The sequence below is a fragment of the Oxyura jamaicensis genome, chromosome 4, assembly GCF_011077185.1.
Source record: "Oxyura jamaicensis isolate SHBP4307 breed ruddy duck chromosome 4, BPBGC_Ojam_1.0, whole genome shotgun sequence".
Classification (NCBI taxonomy): domain Eukaryota; kingdom Metazoa; phylum Chordata; class Aves; order Anseriformes; family Anatidae; genus Oxyura; species Oxyura jamaicensis.
This window is the reverse complement of record NC_048896.1, coordinates 36073988-36095004: the sequence shown is the minus strand read 5'-3', so window position 1 is coordinate 36095004 and position 21017 is coordinate 36073988. Positions and strand designations below refer to the sequence as shown.

At 40.0% G+C, this 21017-nt stretch overlaps 1 protein-coding gene across 10 annotated transcripts in view; it reads right to left on the bottom strand.

Moving 5' to 3' along the window:
- The window catches only part of TENM3 (teneurin transmembrane protein 3), a 1329889-nt gene that overhangs the window by 316744 nt on the left and 992128 nt on the right, over window positions 1-21017 (bottom strand). For all 10 annotated transcript variants that reach the window (XM_035325081.1, XM_035325082.1, XM_035325083.1 and 7 more), the window contains one exon: window positions 107-409. In XM_035325081.1, coding sequence (XP_035180972.1) covers window positions 107-338 — 232 coding nt within the window. In that variant the 5' untranslated portion in view covers window positions 339-409. The remainder of the gene's footprint in view (window positions 1-106; window positions 410-21017) is intronic.

Below are 21017 nucleotides of genomic sequence, written 5' to 3'. Positions count from 1 at the left end.
TTACTAAAACTGTTAAAACGGGTGTAACAACATACTCTTCCCGCAGCAGGAACGCCTTGTTACTAATGAATTATATACTCTGTTCGTATAAAAACTTCTTGCCTACCTTGTCTGGAATACTCATCTGCTTCTCTGTGGACCAAGTCTTTTACCCGGTTTCCGTACAGCAACCTAGAGGAATCATGATCAAAAGCTTTCAGGGTTTCACTGGAGCTGTACGACTTCTGTGTAGGCACTCTGCACTCCTCATTTTCCGCGGAAGAATTTGTGTAGCGCCGCTCCTTGTCCCGCCTGCTCTTCGTCAGGGAGCAATAAGGCCTACGTTCTTTCACATCCATACTTCATTCCTTCCGTGCGCTCATCGGCCCAACTTACTTGGAATTCTTCTCTACATTCAGCTCACATCCACCTAAAATAAAATTAGAAAGACAAACTGTGTTACAATGTTCTCTAATTGCTCTGGTTTATGCCTAAGTAACTACCTGATACAGAAAGCAAGGCCTGGTTGACCACGGGCGAAACGCAGTCCTGTCATGTTTGCAAGACTTCCAACAGTTTCACGTATGAGCTATCCTGACAAAAAACTAGCCAAGAAATTCCTGTTTAAAACAATGTAAGTCATGGTGTATTCCTTTTTTTATATGGAAGATGAAAAGACCAAAATCAGACTGAAAACTTGGGAGGGGGGGAAGAAGGGAGGAACTCAGCTGTTCAGCTTAAAGAATGTGTTACGTTCTAGAAGCCTTTCTACCTCCAAATATGTCGGTTTCGCTTTTTCAGAGAAAGGTGCATGCTCTAATGGGAAAGATGTATGTGCTTTTTTCTGCTTGTCAGACACTTCTGGTTTTACTGTCTGTTTCTGATATTCAGACTTCTACAATTTTTCTTGTCAATTCTATTCTTTTAGAATTGTTCTTGTCAAAAACATGCACACAATTTCTGAGCACAATACAAAACATTGCAGGTGATATGCAGGAAGGCTTCTCTCAGGTAGCATGTTCTATATAACTTCTGCTGGAAAGCAAGTAAATATTTGATTTTAAAATGACAGTCACGAGTAATGTTTCCTTCCATCATGTTTTTGAGGAACATTACAGGAAGAATCTTATTGCTATTTATTTTTCTTTAATGTTTCATTCCAATTAGTTTTCAAAACAAGACTTCTCATTTCCATCTCACGAGCCCTGCACACTCAACAGAAACATCTACAGTTCTGACAGAGTAAGAAATAGTTTGGAAATTTTGCTGTTGTTTTTAAAGAGAAGAGCTAAATTACAATCAAGAATACAATTCATATATTTAAACAGCTGACAAAACATCTACATGAAGAACAGTTTGGATGACTCCAATACTTTGCAGCAGCTGAACCTATTAACTAAGGCTTTGGTATTTCTTGTTCAACACGTCATATACTGGGGCTCTCTGCTTTGTCTCAAGAACTCTGTCCCTGGTGCTCCCCTCAATTTAACATATTTAAATACCACAAATGATTATTTTGCAAAGTATTATCAGTCAAGTGATGTAGAATTGGAAGGACAGTTTGCAGCACATATCACAAAGCAATACCCAACTCCATTGGCACCTTGTTCAGCAAAAACAAGGTTGCTTCAGAGCTCTTCGCCTGCTTCACTTTAAACATTTAATATCAAACTAATTAGTTGTCACTCCTGAAATGATTTTGAGAGAGTATTTAATTTAACACTGAACTGTAATTCAAGTTATTGAATGGCAGGTCTTTTATCATCCTATCTGTTTTGAAATTCTCTGGAAAGCTCTCACGTTTCTTGACCTGTCTGAATCTCAAGTTAGACTAAAAGACAAAGCTATGAAGCCATCCATTTGAGCAAATTCTCTTTGATATTTATTACATTTACAAATGTTCTTCAACTGGTAAAGGAATCTGAAATATTGGTACATTGGCAAGAAAACTGAAGTAGTGTAATAGTTTACTTAAGTTATGGCTGTTTGGATACCTGCATGTCTGTGTAGTGTATCTTTTTACTGCACATGGAACTCCCAGACTTTATAATACTTTATTGACTAATGAATGAAAGTTCTTTTCATGTAAAAACAATTTACTAAGAATTTTGTGAGCTTTTAGTTTATTACTGTTAAGCTGAACTGTGATTTTAAAAATCACAGGTATTCTTCAGTGTAAATATTTCAAGTGGAAGCATACCTCCCCTCTCATCTACATGTCTCAAGACTATAAAGGCACACTAATTCCTAATGTCTCTAAAGTGGTTCATGGGAAAACTGATGTGTACTATTCCTCATCAAAGATTAAATAATTCTGATTTTTTTTTTCAAGTTTCCAGGCTTATGTAGCTCCTATTAAAAAACAAAACAAAAAAAAAAACAAAAAACACTCTTAGCACAATAGTTTGAGGATTTTAGCTTGGTATCGTAACAAAGATTTAATCTGTGCAGTAGCACAAGGAACTACTGATCTGCTTCCCACAGAAGTCAATGAATTCAATAAAACATCAAAAGGCAGTTTTCTGGGTTATCTATTGCCTCTCCAGGCAAAGAACAAAAAGGTTAAAAAAAAAAAAAAAGCTGTTTAATAGTACCAGATTATTGAGACACTTTGACTGGGAGCATAGTGCCATGATGAACAATGAAGGGTAGTGGATTTCTTGTGGGCATTTTGAAAAAACAAAACCAAACTGCCAGATTTAAGAGCCTGATCTTTTTGAACCTGGCTTTATACAAAACACCTGTTTACCTTTGGTAACCTTTAACTTCTGAGAAGCTATTAGTATCTCTCAGCACGCTTTAGGAAGTATTTAACGTCCTTAGGCTCATGCCTTTCAGTTTTTCTCATCAGTAAATTAACATACATATTGGAGATAAGGAGACAGAATAAAAGCTATTTTAAAGTTATAATCTACAAATAAATGTCCTGTACCACAATCAAAACACAAAGAGAGAACACAAATGGATTTGTTGAATACAGAACCATATGGGCATTAACAATTACTTATTCGTCGAGTTATGACAAGTCAAACAATGGAAGGCTTGCAGATAACTTTACAATATCTGAACTTTAAGTCTTGAACAAAACATCCCATGGCAGTACTAAATACTGAGACAGTCTCAAGACTGTGCAGGACTTATTTCTCCCACCATGAATCCCCTCCCAAGCCCCCAGTTTTCAACACACACCCCTTTCTCCCCCCACAAATTTGACCAGCATATTCAGTTAATAGTTAAAATATTTCACAAAAAAATCCTGTCAGTAATGGCATCTGCTTCGCAGCTTTGTTACAAAGATCACTATAGTTGCAATAAAAACAAAAACAAGCAAACAGAAAGCCAACCAACCAAAAAACAAACAAACAAACCTACTCAAATCTTCAGATTTAACTGAAACTACTGGAAGGCAAATTTCAACACATTTCATTTTTTCTTCTCCTCTGTTTTCTGTATCATAAAAGCTGCATCTCAGTGGGACTTACCCTAATGTACTGTCTAGCTTTCTTTCACTATGCCTTAGAAGAAGCTCAGATGAAATATTGGTAATGAGTACAATACAAACACAAGGGAACACAGCAACTAATTTGATGCATGAATAGTTTTTTTTTTTTTTTTGACAAATCAGATTAAATTTTTAAACCAAATAAAATTAAATTTATTTTGTGACATGTTACAAAAACACTTGCCTTCATCTGCAAGTAATCTTTGCCCATATGTCAATATTTATGGTCCACCAAATAGCTTTGCTCAAATTAAATGAAAGAAAGAATTTTCATAGAGCAATATTTACAAAGCTATTGAACCACTAACTCACCCACTCACAAGAGGACATCAAAACAGCCATGCTAAATACATGTTGCATTATAATGCTAACTTGCAATGGTCTGCATACACCGAAGAAAACTGAAAGTTAACCGACTGATGTATGTCACTCTTTCAAGTGTTTTTGCCTAATGCTGTTCTGTGTATGAAGAACTGAGGGTGCTCAGATGTGTCACTGACTATTGGGATCTCCTGTGACCTTTTTAGTGGTCTGACCAGTGTTACAGGCTCCTGTTTGGATTAAACAGGAGAGAGGATGTTAATCAGCAGACCGACATGTCAGCTCCTATATATTCATGTCCGTTCCATTTGTGTACATGGCTTAGCTGATTGCAGCCCCAATCAGACCAAACATTCCTACTGTCACTCCATATTTTAAAAACCATTCAAAACCATAAACAGCAGATGCCTGCTTTTTAATTAATATTACTTATTTATTCTAAAATTAATTTAGAAGGGAAGCAGGAAAATCAAAGCAGCATCTCCGGTACGTGACTAGGTCACTGGGACCACAGAACTCATTCCTTTGTGTGCAAATGCTTACACACAATATTTAATTACTAAGTTAGATAAAGCATCTACAAATAGTAATTAAAACAATCAACTTGTTGTAAGATCACAGTTCTTTTATTTGAAGTGTTGTGGACAGCTTGAGCGTGCAAACCAAACCAGAGCAGGAGGCACACTCACTCGCACACAACTCTTGAAGCTACAGTGGAGCTCTGTCGACTGAACAGAAGTCTCAGGCGCAGCCAAAGCTCGCCGATGCAAAAGTAGTAGCTTTACATTTTACTTAAAATTCTCCAAGACAGCATTTCAGTTACTGTTAATAAAGTCACTGTAGTGAAAAGAAACAATTGCTTAACTTCTTACAAAAAAAAAAACAAACAACAAAAAAACACAACAACAAACAACAAATAGCTCACCACTGAAGCCCTTCGCTGCGATCTAGGAAAAGTACAGCAGACATAAAATGTAGTATATATCTTAATTGTCAAGATGTAAATGAGGATTTAGGGTCATACTACAGAGTGTTATCTAAAACTTCCAGCTACAACTTTAACATGCCTGCAGGCCTTTTAAACTTTTATGGTAAATTACTGCGTTTAATTCAATCTGAGTTCCCCAAAAGGGTTATTAGTTTGGCAAGAGGATGGCAATTCTCCCAACACACACGGTGCTCCCTACCCATCTCTCGGGATCTTCTTTCAAAATAGAAGCTGGTTAAAACAGTAACGTAACTGATTAAGAAGCCTAAACATACCTCACTATTTTATGCCCTTTAATATTCAAAACCTATGCAGACTCGAATAATAAAAAGGTATGAAAAAGATGCTTGTTAACAAAACAAAGAAGTGATATTTGTATGGAAAAGACTATACCATTGCTTGTGTTGATTTATGGATCTGCTACAGCATATATTATATTCCCTTTCAACATGTATAGCCATTTTAGGCAGCTCAAAACATAAAAAGCAAAAATAGAATTGGTTCTGAGAATAACAAAAGTATTATTTTAACATACACAGTTCTGGAATAGAAAAGGTTTTAAAAATGAGAGGGTAAAATGTGTAGATTTCTTTGTTACAGAAGAACAGTAATGAGCATGAGATATGGTTATAAGCCTGGCGTATGAACTCGGTCTCACTGGCAGGAAGCACCGCTAACAAAAGGCACCCACCGCTGAGAGCAGAACTCTTCCTTCCATCCCCAAGGCAGGGGAACCGAGTTGTAGAAGAAACATAGACTTGTAATACAATCTTCCCTCCAAAGACCTAAATCTAACAATTTAGGCATTTCTAACACCAGCATTCACAGTTGCATTCAAAAGCCTGCATTCTTACCGGATCACTATTATTTTTATTACTAACCACAATTACTAGGAATTAGGTAACATTGATCCTTCTGCATTGATCCCTTAACACAAGCACAGGCTGGACTGTGCTTGCTTTGGTCAGGAACAAATTTCTTTTTGTGCTGCACTCCTACATAAGCACGGGCAGGGAAAGCATAGCAGGACTGCAGCGGGAAGAAGCAGGCTCACATTTCTGTCTGAAATTAGAGAAGAGGATTGTACAGGTTGGGAGTCAAGTCGGCTCCTATTGTCAGCAATGAAAACAAATGCTGCAAATGATGCCTAAATAGTTCTACTGACTTATTTTAATTGGAATTTCCTTTTAATTGTACTTGTTTGTTAATGTAAATATTACATTAATTACAATTTGCACTAGTTATAATACTCGCATGCCTTTTAATAGCAAAAGAACAAAGCCAATTCAGCTGTAGTAACAAGAAGATTAAAAAGACTAAGTGTAATATGCAACAATCAAGCAGAAATTAAGAAAGTTTCTTGTCCACAAAAGATACTCACAATTCACACAACTAATCACCCATAAAACCTATTACAAACAAATACTAAGAAAAACTCAAAAGGCATAAAAGAGTGATGAAATTTCCACTTCAATGGCTGATAAAGTGAGATATGTCAGAAATCAACTGAGCTGGAAAAATGACACTTTGAAGAGGTGCTTAGGATGATCTGTAGCCATGGTGTGCCATTAGTCAAACTGATGACTCTTAATACATGGATATTTCAGGTCATCATATCTAGAAACTCACTTCTTAATATTAAAAGTCTTCCAGCCCAGGAAAGCATCCAAAGTCAGCATTCTTAAGGAGGAGTGGGAAACAGATGGCCTGCCAGACAGGCAGTCCACAAACTAAAATCAGAAAAAGCCTCTTTGAGTCACTGACTAACCCTACTTTTTAGAATTAGATTAAAAATAGGAAGGGAAAAAAAGGAAGAAAAAAGAACGACGGTAAAAAAAAAAAAAAAAAGTGCTTATTCTTCAAGCATTTTTCTGCGTTAGTCAGGGGAGCAGAGCATTCATATCTGCCATCGCTACAGGACATAATAAAGATTACTTTGCACAGTCCATCTAAAAATCTCAGCTTGATCAGCGGCAGAATAAACAACAAATAAATGCACTCTATGTTCATTAGAAAAGTTCGTTGCAATGACAGGAAAATTAGCAAGAAGATAAAAGAGATCTACAGGGTCCTGCTTAGTCACAGAGGCTGACGTCTGTGCAACAATTTTACTGCCAGTACTTAAAATTGAATCCCCTGAGAGGAGAAAAAGAAAAATAAAAAGTAAGGGAAAGAACACCTCATGCCTCTCCTTCAAGTGAGATGCTTCGCCCCCCGTAATGATGGGAGCACTCCCCTGGATTGACATTTTCCTCTGAAGGTACAAAGCCCAGGACCGTGCAGCAGTGCTCGAGATGGAGCTGCAGCTGTTGGAGCCTGCTGGAAGCCCTCCCACAGCAGGGCTGTGAACCTCCAGGAGCAAGAACTGAAGAGAGCCACAGTTGGACCATGCAGGCATATGACTTGGGGCTGTGCTGGCTATTTTGCTGCCGGGCGGGCCCTACGGACAGGGGAAACTTGCAAGCAGGGAAGGCTAAGGCACTGGATTGACTTCTCCTCTGGAGGAACTCAAAATGTGCTACCATTGGCAATTTCTGTTCCTTCTCAGGAGGAATGGTTTGCAGGAGCTGTCATGCGTTCAGATCTTGAGAGGAGATGTCTAATTTGGGGGAGCTGGGTAAGATTTTTCTTTTTTTCTTGAGGGGCTGAGAGAACTAAGTGAGAAAGAACACCAAGACTGAAAGAATGAAATGATGTGGCATGCTCCAGTACCGAAAATGAGGGTGAGAATATGCGATGAAAAGATGGAGAGGCAAAGGATAGCAGAAATGCTGCAGCATAATGAAAAAATGAACAGCGAGCTGAACTCAGGATAGAGAGCGGAGGGAGAAGGAATAATTCAGAATGGCAACGCTGGGGATGAGAAGTGATGCTGCAAGCCTGGGAAGAGAGAAAACCCTAAGAGGAAAACCTGAACAGAAGAAAAGAACAAACACAACTTCAGAAGAGAAACATCATGCCTTATTTACTTCAGAGAAAAATAATCAACTCTGAGAGTCAGCACTGCATAATTCATTATTCAGCAACAATTAAAAAGGCCTAAATACTTTTTTCCACTCCTTTAAACTTGAAATTCATCCTTTGTGCCATCGCCTCCTTCCTTACCCATCTTTTAGGTATGATTTTTCCTCTCCTCTTCATCCAACCTATGTAAATGGCCTCCTGATTTATGCAAGTACAATTCCTTCTCGATCAATTTAATAGATGAATTGTCGAAAATTTCAATAATACAATTAAATAATTCTTTCTTGGAATAGTCCACTTTTGTTCAGAGATAAAAATCAAAGAAATCTAGGGACTTTTAAAACTAAAACAAGCAATATGGAGAACCTGACACAGGAACAGCAGGCAACAAGCCACAAACATCAAGCAAAGGTGCCACAGTCCCCAGGTGGAGAACACAGCACAACATTTTCTTCATTTCTGTTTGGAGAACAACATTACCTTTACGTCAGGCTTTACCATCAGAACAGGCTGTCTATCATTCAACCCCCCTTTCTCCTAACAGAGTTAATTTCAAACAATTTGACAGTGGCAAGGCTTCAAAACCCAAAGCTCTCTCCAGTCACTGTCAGGGAAATGAAGTATACCACATGCCATAGCTGGGCATAGTGTCACAGAATTCAGCTGAAAATACCTTTACATTGGTGTGCGAAAATGTAAGGAGGACCTGAGGAACCTCCAGTGAGGACATCACTGGGGACAGGGAAGAAAGAAGAGAGCAGGGTGGGTGCTGGAGCTGTGGCTGTGTGACATGAGGGACACATGCAGCATTGGCCTTGGTTTCCATGTACAGTCATAGCAAAGGCTGAAATTCCTGAGGAACACAGGACATACACAAGAAGATTTTTCTTTTGAAAGTGATCAGACAGGTAACTGGATTTTTCAGTCCCAGTCACACTGTAATTACAGTACTGTCTCTGTCTGGAAGCCTGGAGACTCACTAATGACTCACCTCAATACGGAGTGACTAGGAAGATGTATAAGGCGTGCTGCCAATTGGTTTTTTTTTTATGCTCAACAACTCTGTTTTGTTCAAAATTACCCCCTGCCCCTACGACTTTCCTTCCCAAACCAGCAACAAATCAAAACCATACAGATGCAAACTGGAGTCCCCCAGATGATGAAAAACCCCCACAGCAACACCAGAATTACTCTGTACTCCTACTGTTACAACATTTGTTCACCACTCCTAACCCAGAAGTGTGAAAATTTATTAGCTGATGCCCACATAGCGTGAAGTATAGAAAAGCACTGCTTAACTTGTTGAAGTTTACACTAGCAGTGCCTACTCTGTCTGTAGATGTCCCGTCTCCCTCCATACTCCCAGGTTCCTGCATCCCTGCCTGCACAAGCCGCACCCTTTGCTCACCGCTTTTACCCCCTCTCCAGCGCTATCCTACATCACAGGAAAGGGTGGAGGATGCTTGCTCTGCTGGATCACTTCCTTTCTGTAATCCCTGTTCTCCCTCTCTTTCAAACCGCCCCTTTCATAGCATCAGATTTTTAGCCTTACCTTAAAGGTCATACAAACCCTTTTTGTCCTCTAATCACCCCTGTTCCACTCTTACATCCCCACGTTTTGTCTCCAAATTCAACCCAACAAAGACCTTGATTAAGGCAAACAAAAGAGTGACGCATTTCAAAATAAGCTCTTGGCTAACTCTTTGAGGCATACAATTTCCCACCCTACTTAGCAAGTTTGTTCAAAGAACCACCTTTCTCTCTGATAGCTACCACGAAGCCTGCTCTGGCACGGCCCTAGCTTGCTACCAACCAAAACCCTCTCTGGTAACAGCCTTCACAGAACACCTGATTAAGCCCTAATAACGTAAAGCCTCCTTCCTGAAGCCATGGAAGCACCATGAAGATCTGCCTCCTGCTGACTTCCTCTCCTGCCCGTGTCAGCCACCTGCAGGCACCGCACCAGCCGCGCTCCCACATGCTGCACGAGCTGCTCCTGGCAGGGCCCAGGGACAGACCTGACACAGCCAGTCACAACCTGCAAAGGAAATACTTCGTTGCCTGAAGATCTCAATTCTGCAAGGGAAGCGCAAGCTTCTATACAAAGCGTTGAGCAGCTTCGCATTATGCTTTTGAAGGGCAGAGATGTTGCCCCTTTAAATCCTTATTCCCACGCAAGACAATATTCAGAATTTCTCCGTACAAGCATTGATTAAAGGCCCTTTTAAGTAAAGTAGCAATTCAATTCAGTAACAGATCTGAAAGTGACCTCTAAAGGATGAACAACTTCTATCCTTTAAAAAAATATATCTCTATACAACAAATGGAAAGCTGGCCTCCACGTGCATGCACAGTCAACTATAATTGAGTAATGAAAATATTTAACATTTATCAATGAAACCCTTTGCAATCTAATCTGAGTTCTGTACAGAAGTTTCACAGGTCAGTAACACCAGGACTGAACTTGTTCTCCTACACCTACCTGTATTTCTTACTAAATACATTGAACAAGCACAGGCATAAGACTAAAAGCCAGGAGCACTGCAGGCTTCAGCTCACTACAGAGCAGGGAAAACAAAGCACAGAGAGGACCAGAATCTTTCCCACGATGACAATCAAGGTGCTTCACACAAATGTGCCTGGATGGATGAGCAGATGGTTTGATTCTTATCCAGTTTCAAGTATGTCCAATTCCATTTTAATATGAAACATCTGTATGGATGTATTAGTGGAGGTATCATTAATGTGTTACGTGCCATCATTCGTTATTTAAATAGCTTTACACCTAATAATAACCTATTTGTGTTTTTCTTACATCTATAGCTAAGGACACAAATTCCATTCCCGTATAGGCTTTTCCAAGCACCAACTTTTTCCCTGAGTTGTCTTGATACTCAAGACATTTTTGTGGGAGAAGAAAGAGGGCATGAGATGCATTCAAGAAGTCAGGATCTGGGAAGTTTCTTGATCTACACAATGGAGCAGAGGGGCTCATCTTCAACCTAACCTGGACGACACTGCAGCACAGTAGGTCTGAGAAGTTCCTTAAACTGCATTAGCTATGTTCAGATGTATTTACTTCTAAGAAAATTCCGATCCTTCTCTCCTGCTTCTGAAAGGTGGGCCAGGACTAAGCATATGCAGGCATCAGAAAAAGAAGCAGCAGCCCAGCACCTGTACCTGCACCTGAAGGAATCAACATCTTGTTTCTGTATTTGCACAGCTGAGGAGCAGGCTTCAAAATGCACAGTACTGAGAGACCCAGTCTCGACTGAAAAGTTTCGCCAGTATAGTCAAATTTACTATAAGTCATAGCTTAAGCCAGCAAAATTTATTGTGCAGATGCAGCTACATTGACTGAAGAGTGCACTTTTAAAACCACTGATGGAGATAAGCCCTGAGACTGGAGCCGGTCTGATGAATATCACAGTGTCTTAACGCACACAGGTGAAAGGATGAGAATGCCCAGCAGGATGAATGAAGGGGATCACACCACTCAGCTATCATTTCCGGATGTACTCGGCTTCTCGGGGTGTCCTTATTCAGCTGAGGACAATGAATGAGCTGCTTCACTCCTCCTTGACCCCCTGCAAGTTTAGAGGTTGGCTCAAAGCACTCCTCCACATTCATGCACACACCGCCTTGGTGTGCTGCTGGACAGTTTTACGGGGGTGTGGGTGGGGGGGTGTAAGTTAATTGGGGTTTGCAAGGAACAGGTGTTCAAAAGGAAAAGATTTAGCACAGGATATAAGCATTGGGAGAGCTTACCTTTCATACTGGGGCATGGGAAGGATAAAGGAAATCTTAATACTCTGCTACATCAGACAGATCTCCATATAACTGAATGCAAGTATTTGAATCTAAGAATTCACATGCAGACAGCAAGCAGTGCAAAAGAAAAATCCCCAAACCCACAAACACCAAGCACAGCTGGAACAGAGAGACAGACGAGAGTTGGGAACAGAGCGACGGAGACTAGAGCAAAGTAGGTTAGAGAGCTTGGAGAGGTGAGAAGACACTTAGTTCTGTGGCCTGATTCTGTAAAAATCGTCAGGTCTTCACTGATGTGCAGATCTGGCTCCCCTAACACTTAGAAGATTAATTAAATATTACAAATATTTGCATATGTAGATATATATAAATGCTTTATATACATACATGTTTACCTGCATATAAATAAAAAAGCTATGAAGACTGTCCGGTGGTGTAAGCATTGTTGGAGGTTGTGAATGAGACAAGCATAGCAGTCTTCTCTCTTGAATCTAAAACACCAAAGAACACTGTGTAGCTAACCTAAGCCATCCATATCTGTTACTTTGTACTGTTTTACCTGGTATAACCACAGGGCTATGTTCCTGAGTACATGGAGGAGAAATCAGTGGCTTTTAGCACGAGTGTCAGATTTATCAGGAGCTGCTGCCTCAGAGGGGAAAAGTACTGTCTATCGGCAGGTCAGAAACACTGCTGAGAGGCTGCATCCTCCACATCCTGTTTAAGGATTTAGTTACTTCTCACAACGGTATGGCAACAACCACAAAAACACTACTGGCTGGTACTCGACTGATGTAAAGGTCTCTGATCTTCCAGGAGAATTGCTAGATTAGAGATTGTGTCACACTGATTCAGTAACAGGTACAATCGGGAGCTAAGGAAGTAATATCTTACCTCACTACAACATCACTCCTGAAAGCCTAACCACAGCAGAATGCCATGCTTATCAAAGGCCACAATATGATTTTCTTATAAAGTTATCTCAATCTCAGTTTCTGATGTCTTGTCTGTAGCATCATGCAGGCAGGTCAGATTCATCAAATGAGATGTACTTCATATTCCCAAAATACAGTTTGCCAGAATACCTGCAATAAAATGCTAGAGTCCAGTTTTTCACGCGACCAAGAAAAAAAGACTTGGGAGTCTTCTGAGGGAGTCTACATTCTCTCTATTGGCTGCACAGGAAGGCAACAAGAACTGGCCAATGCTTACAAGAAATCTGGTTAAAAATGTTATTCTAAAAAAAAAATCCAGCAGAATGGCTTTTTGTTGTTTTGGAAAAGGAAGATGAAGGACAGTAGCAACTGCAATAGCATCCATCCCCTTCTCTCCTTCCCACTTTGCAGATGCCTCAGTTTGAACGCTCATCCAAGAAGAGCAAGCCGGTGTTGCAGTGCTCCACAACCAAACAGGCCTGGACACCCATAGCATCATCCCACGTTCCTCCTGCTGGAGCTGGGCCTCGACGTGGCGAGGAGAGAGTCACCAAACGAGAAGTGGTTTAACCAAATCTGGTAAAAACGAAAGATCTGGAGTTCCACAGAGTGCTCACCCAGAGCCAACCCAGCACAAAATGCAACCGCTGCAACCACAGGTACTCACGGCAGTACAGAACCTTCTGCATAGGATACGCTAGCTACTAGAAGACTACTCATGGCATTTACCTCTTCTCCTTACGTAGCAAGGTATTAGCTCATTGCTTCCATTGACCTTCATTTGAAAATAAATAAATCCTTTAAGCCAGTTTTAAGTAGGAAGATTCTGACCTGCAGCTATTACTTCAGACAGTCTGAGGAGATTTGATAGTGTTGGCCAACACAGTTCTTTTGGATAGGAAATATGAACCAGATGGTCCTAATTACAGAAAGCTTTAATCTAGTGATATTTTTATCTATGGTACAGCCCAATAAATACAATCCTTATGAATGCTAGCAAAAGGCCAGAGGCTTTGCACCAACCTGGCAGCGCAGGGTCTCAGGAGCTGTCTGGGATTGTCTTGACCTGGGCTGCATCAAGGGATGTCAGGTGGTCCAGGAATTGCATCCTAACCTGCTTCTGCGAATGCCCTATGGGGGGAAAGTCTGGCATCCTGGGTTGCCACCCGGTAACAGACAGTAGTCCTTTTTGGCACCCAAGGCTGGGGGAGGTTTTGGGGCGACTTGCAAAACTTTAGCTGGGAGTGAATGAGAAGAAAGCAGGCTGGCAACGTTAAGGAAACATAAAAAGAAGCCCAAGAGGACTGTGAGCAAGAAGGAAGGAAGCCCCATCACACTGCCCGTGGTGAAGGATGGAGAACGGTGGTGCCTACCTGCCGGTACACCCCCACCCGTGTTATTGCTGACCCCACAACCCAGAGGAACACTGGAAGGGGGAGTGTAACACCAAAGGGACAGGTGCTGGGACGTTATGTTAAACATTTTTAAGTGTATTATTAAAGAGGCTTTTCTACATTAATATGGGCTATTGGACTGCTAAAACATTAACTTGACTACCAGTAAATTCCTAGTTCCTTATCTACCATGCACGACCTTTTAATTTAACAAGATTCCGTGCAACAGTAAAGCGCGTCTCCTTCCACTCAGTTTGCGAGCAATAGCTTTTAAATGCAAAGAGAGAACTTCACAACCTCCAAAAGGTTTTTAAAAACTTGGGCTCCCGAGAGCTGTAGATCATTAGCTCTCTTGCCACTTTCCACCACTTTTCCCTCATTCTCTCCGTAAGCAAAACCTTTGAAGGTGTAGCAGGGAGCAATGATAATAATGGATGCTGCCACACGGGTTCTCATTTGGGCAATAATGTCTGATTGACGAGCCAACGGCGTTTGTCACAGGACACTACTTACGACACGCATGCAAAATCACAGCGCAATTATTACACTCGGCACGCAAGTCATCTCTGCCTGAAGTCTTAACAAGCATCAGTAGCCTTCAGAACAAAAAGGGAGAGGGGACTTCAGAAAACACAGCATTAAACTTGACCCACTGAAAGGAAAGCATTTTAAACACTACTGTTAACAGCTAGCTTCTTCAAGAAAACATAAAAACAGTGTCTATTTACGTATATTAACCATATATATTAACATATTAACTCTAAATGGTATCAAGAAAAGCCTCACCTTCCAGCACATATCAGTTTGGATTTTAACAGCCTTGGCGTCTACCTTTGTTCGACGTACATGTAATTCCTATGGGAATTCCTTTATTTGTTTTCACGGACAGATGATTTACGTATGTTGTAATTACATTATGGGTTAAAAAACATGCTTTATTACTAATGTTATAATGACTCATGGAGATTACTTGCTGAAACAGCCAACCCTTTTCAGACAGCCTCTTTTGTTCCATTACTGCACAAGGCCCATGATTAATATTAACCTTTACTTAAACACAGAATCTTAGAAGAAAATACTCTGTTTCTTGATCCTTTGGAATAAACTGCCCTTGCTCCCACAGAACTAAAATACCCAAATCCCAGACACAGGTTTGTGAAATGAATCCTTCGACGAGCTTCAGAATCAGGCATTTTAACAAAACGAACAAACAAAAAACCCCACAACCCTCTCTGCTGCTGCTACAACTCCTAGTGATAAACTTTCAGTGCTGTGCAGAATTCAGAATCTCCTCTGCTCCTTTCAGGTAAAGACAATGTTGGGAGAAAAAGGTCGCTTTTTCCCTCTGTGTGGGGGCACAATGGAGGGATAAGTTTCAGTGGTGAGACACAGTGACAGTACTTTCCGGAGCTATTTCAGACGCTCGATGTATAGAAGGCCTACGCTTAATTATGAACTAGACAGATGTCAGCGCACGCATGTAACGAGGCAATCTGGTACCGATGCACAGAAACGGCATTAACTTGAAAAACATTTATTAAAAATAAATATGAGCAGCGCTATCACCTGTTTTCTGAAGACTAACACTTGAGAATGCTCCTCTTTGGAGAGAGTGTAAATTCAGTGCCATTTCCTCTTTAATCTTGCGATTAAAAAGAACAGTGGAAAGCTGTCAGTATGTACACATACTACATGCAGTTATATTTGAAAATGGTATGTGTCAGAGATCAAGCCGGAGTTACGTAACGTAGGTTTATTACAGGGATTAATCACTGTTTACTTGAATCTTCCTTCATTTACATTATAACCATTTTTTGACCAAGAAAGCTTACTTTCAACACGCATACAAAGAGACTCTATTAAAATGAATACCTCCCTTTCAAAATAAAGGCAACCGGCTAAAAGCTCCTGATTTAATACTTGAAATTCTAGCAAACTCCAGCAAGCACCCAATCAAAGGCTGCTGCACTGAACCCCCCGTTTGTGACTAATCATGGAGAAAGCTCAAATATTCTGTGACATTAAAAAAGTCTGCCAGATGACACAGCAAAGAATGGCATTGAAGCTTTTGGTTGGTTGGTAGTTTTTAATTTTATTTTTATTCATCTGAGACTATTATTAGTGACAAATAAGTATTTCATTATTTTACTTCCCCTGGCTGAAATCAATTTGATGGTCAAGAAAGATAACTGAGTAAGAGAAAATAAATTATGATGACTCCTTTCTCCAATATAAAACAGAACTAAAAAAAAAAGAACCAAAAACAAAAAGCCAAGCCATCTTAAACAACCGAAAAACCCTTCTCCACAAACCACTTCAACAAACCTTCTCAACAAACCCCTGCCCTCTCCAATCCCTAGTGCTTAAATAAGGCCTACTAGGCTGTGGTTTGTTACTTGACATCTTTTCCCCATGCCCCTCCTTCTCTCCAAACAAGTTCAGATACATCACAGAATGCCAAGTTTGCTCTCCCTGCTTTTGATGAAGGGCTTTTCAATGTCTTCATTATTAAGATCAATGAACTTCACTCTCAGACTTCAACAGCAAGAACAGAAACACTCTAACCAGGGGAGGGTACTCTTTCTCCCAAACGTCTTGCACTCAGAACCACCCACACCCCCACAAGGATAAACGTGAATGGCTTCATAAAAATAAAGAAGGCCAGTGTGCACTTACTCATCTAGTATATATTTACTTTTAATATTTTCTTGACAGAAAACACCAGAAATAGGTATTTCTTATCCTGAAAACAGGACAAAGCCTCTGTTTCTCATTTAAAAGCTCCCTGAACATCTCAATTCTGTACCGAATGTCAGGAGCACACTGCACAAAGCATCAGGAAAGGTCATAAACTTCCCACCTCTCAAATATTGCTTGCCTGCAATCTCCCATTAGACACATTTTACAACCTGTGTAAAACTCAGTAATCTGGACAGTTGTAGTGCCTTCCGAGTCCATGATAGCATTTTGTATGTTCATCTCTGTATCTTTAAAAAAAAATTCATTACTACCATGTGCAGGTCTAAATTCTGCCAGGCCCTCAAAAATCCCAATAAATGCGTAGGCTTTATGACAACGAGATATTTTGGGGTACTTGGTAAAGGGAGCAATTCAAGCATCCGTTTTCATGGCAGAACTTACATATACTACAGATCCGCTAAACGGTACAGCAATTTCTACAAGCTCACGAACTGGATTTCTATTTATGTTTTTATTCTTTTTTACATTTCAGGCAGCTAGGCTGCCTGTAGATTCAACAGAGAGGGAGAACAGGCAGAACACTTCAGATGAGCAATTGTTCAGCTGCTCTCTTAGCAATTAACAGAGCAGCTACCGCACTTGCGGACGGGCGTAATGTGAGCTGCAGCCTACAAATGACAGCTGAAGGCTCTGCTCAGCCACAGGACCTGTGCAAACACTAGCCAGCCTCTTCAGGACAAAATTCTTCCTCATAGGCCAAGACAGGATAAGGCAGCTAGCATGAAAGAGACATATCTAGAAATCCATACTATAAATTGCAGGATTTACTGCAGGTGTTCAGCTTTTATGAACGAGAGAAAAAAACAATAAGCTAAGCTCAATACAGACCATGCTCAACAGATAAATACACACAGCAGATCCCATTTAGATCAACTAAAACGATGGAAGAAATTGACTCCTTTAAACCCGGTATTTTGTCGTGAAACAGTAGCAGCACTGTGCTCTGTACAATTTTTGGTGATTTAGCTTGCTTAGAGAGAGTTGAAGTCTGGGTTTCTCTCACTTCTAATGGTAAAGTCTGGAAGGAAAGTGGGCAACAGAGCAGAAGAGGTGTTTCCTTCAAGCTAATGAATTTCAGTCATTTTGGACCAGCAGGTTTTACAATCCCCTAAATGATACTGAACAGCTCAGCGCCCTGTCTGTCTGAGCTGCTGCTGTGAACATATAGCATCCATATAACCACTGCTCACGAACATGACATTTTGGGGTGAACTTGCTTACCACCAGTAATCTCTGTGGAACAATACTGACAAAGGAAGGCAAACAAAAATGAAGAGTCAAGAATTTATCTCAAACAAGAAATACCATCTGCTGTGATGACTGCCATGTACAACACATTTACTGTGTAATATCAGCCTCCTACAAGCAAGCACCGCTATAAATCACATGAAGAAAAATCAATTAAGTATTTCTAAGTTGTTGTTAGAACACAGCCAGCATACATAACAGAAATATTAACGTAAGACACTACTGATCCTGATTAGTTTTTAGTTTTTCACATCTCAACCGCTGCATTGTGAAGCGTCCAGGAAATCTGCACAACTTTGTCAATAACAAATCACACCAACTAAAACATCTCAGTTTATGGTTCATTCTTAAGTTCTGAAGCAATTTGAAAACACTGACAAACGATGGAAAAAACAGCTACGTGAAAGGTTTGTATCTGCAGTTTTTCCTAAATTGAGTGAATGTATTGCCAGCATAAAATCTTAAAAAAATGTTTATGCTTAAGATATTTTACCAGATTCCCAATGTTGCCTCGTGCTATGCTCACAGTTTCAATTGTTTGCTGAAAAATGGAAGAATTTCGATAAATTATTTGCTCATCTCTTTTTACTAAGATCATTAAAGCTTACTGATAGCCATAAAAAAAATAAAATCATTTATTCATTTTTATCAGAGGAAGGAGAAGAAGAGGGCACTATGGTCCAGGCTCAGAGGAAAACAGACATTAAATAAAAAATGGTAACAAATGGATTTTGGAATGTGTAAACAGCTGTATGCTGCTAAACCCCCAAATACTTGCCTGTATGTTTCATCTTACTATAGCGCGGAGGCTAATGTCTGGAACAAAGTCACACGCAATTTTCAAGGCCACACAGTTATGTATATCAGTTTGCCTATTGCTGTGAAAAAAAAGTCTTCCTTGCTGAATGATTTATGTTTTAGAGTTTCTGGTTTAAATAAGCGTTGACAATTTATCTTACAGTGATTAGTCAGAATCTCAGGATTCATGATGAGTATGAAAGAAAAGCACTATTTGTAACACGCTATATAGAAACTATCTATAATCAGCATAGCTGTTTCTTTTATGGTTATTTAATTGCCTACATAATAATTTACAATCCACGTGCAGTGCTGCGCATTGTACGTTAAAAAAAAAAAAAGAATAACTTTCACTGAGTTGTATGAAAGTGTCCAAAGCACCTAATACAAAGCCCCTAATATTTTCATATCCAGCTGTTTTGGTTTGTATGGTGCCTCTCAGGAGTTTTCCAAATACACCGTTCCACGACAACAAAGCAAACCTAACAGTCAACACAGATTAAGATTTATGACAAGTTTTCCTTTTTTTTTTTTTTTTTTTTTAGAAGTTATAGCACAAACAACTACATAAAGAACACATAATAGCAAGCTTATTTAGTGTAACAAATACACATCAGTGAAGATCCACTGGTGTGTAAGGCTCTGAAACCCACGTTCGAAATTCAAACAGATAATAATCACAAATCACAGCCTTCAGTGAAAAATCCAACATGTAAACTATGGCTGGAAGTGCACCCTTGGGAAATTTAAACTACATAAATATATAAAACTTTACCTTTGTGTGCCAAAATAAGCCTGTCTCTCCCAGTCTTCAAACCTTTATCAATTCTTAACTGATTTTTCTCCCAGCTGGAGCCCGCAGCAGTTGCTGGAAGAAGCACAGGGCTTGCCTCCCACCCTCTAAAGCAAGCCAGGCGTGCAAGAAGAAGAATTTCATATACACATTGTGGACACAACCCAGTGGACTCCTGTGTAAGGTTTTACTGAGTTGCTGAATGGAATTTATCTACCTCACTGCTTTCCATATAAAGCTTGCTCCATCTACAAGAATGTCCTGCCTTTTCGTTATCCACCTCCAAACATCCCTGCACAGCCTCAGATACAGCTCAGTGTGCCCATTTTGACCATAATCTGGAAACATTAACACCACGGGGCTGACCACGGTTTTCTAACAGCCCGTGCAGAGCAGCCTTGAAGGCCAGGCCAGCTGCACAGCCCAGAGGATGCTGCACAACCAAAAGGCCATCAGGCTTTTTCTCTCCGTTCAAAATGTGTTGGTGCTGTGATCAGCAAGATAGCTGATGTTTGTAAGATCTTCTAAGAGGAGAGCATCAACTTAGAGAAATCCACCTTCTTGCTGTACACAGGGAGACTCCTTGTAAAAGAAGGATCGCAAACAGTAACAAAATAACTGCAAGAGGCCACTTTTTTATCCCAGTTTTTAGAGATGCTGCCTTCTAATCCCTCCAAGCTGAAAGCTACTTGAGAAAATAACACATAAGAATGTAAATTCAAGAAAAGCACAAGCACAGAGACCAACTAGTGGGCAAATCGGAACCCATCCTGTTTTTCCACTGACCCACTGATGAGACGCTTGAGAGTTATTTCCTGGAGACATCTGTCAGACAACTTCATCGGGAACACGAAGTGCAGGGCTTTGATGCCAAAGCTCAGCAGCTTTTCTTACTGAGTTGTAATGATCAAATTCACAGAAGTTTTCAAAGAATAAAAGCAGCTGTCAGGTGATGCTGCAGGCACGTTTCGTCTGTTTGTTTATACACGCACACAGAAGATACATACATAATCCACCGATGTAGTGGAGAATATTCAAAACGTCTATACAAATTTTCCCTTCTTGCTTTTCTGAACTTCTAGAAAATAATAAGAACGTATGGATAAAGGTATTTGAGAAGGTTCCTTGCAAGACGGACTCTTAAAAATTGAAGTTGCTATGGTTTAAGAGGGAAAACACTCCCGGAGATAAACCAACAGACGGATACCAGCAAAATAGGGTAGTAGTAAATGTTTTCTTTGGGGAGAAAAGTCCCACAGAGTTGTGCTAAGAATTGTGAGAAGAAATGAGTTAGCAATACAACAAAACTGACTGAAAACAGGACTACTCACTGTCTCCCTTACAGCTCTTGAAAGAGACCGAATATGGATGTGAACAGGTGCAAATGACAGAAAGCTCATGTTTAAATATTACAGTAACCCTATAAACAGTAGTTTCAAAACACTCATTTTTGTGCATAGAATCAGAAAAAAAAATCAATTAGGAATTCGAATCAGAAAAAAAATCAATTAAGATTCAGGAAATAACTGAAAAAAATATGAAAACTTAGAGATAAGTGAAGATT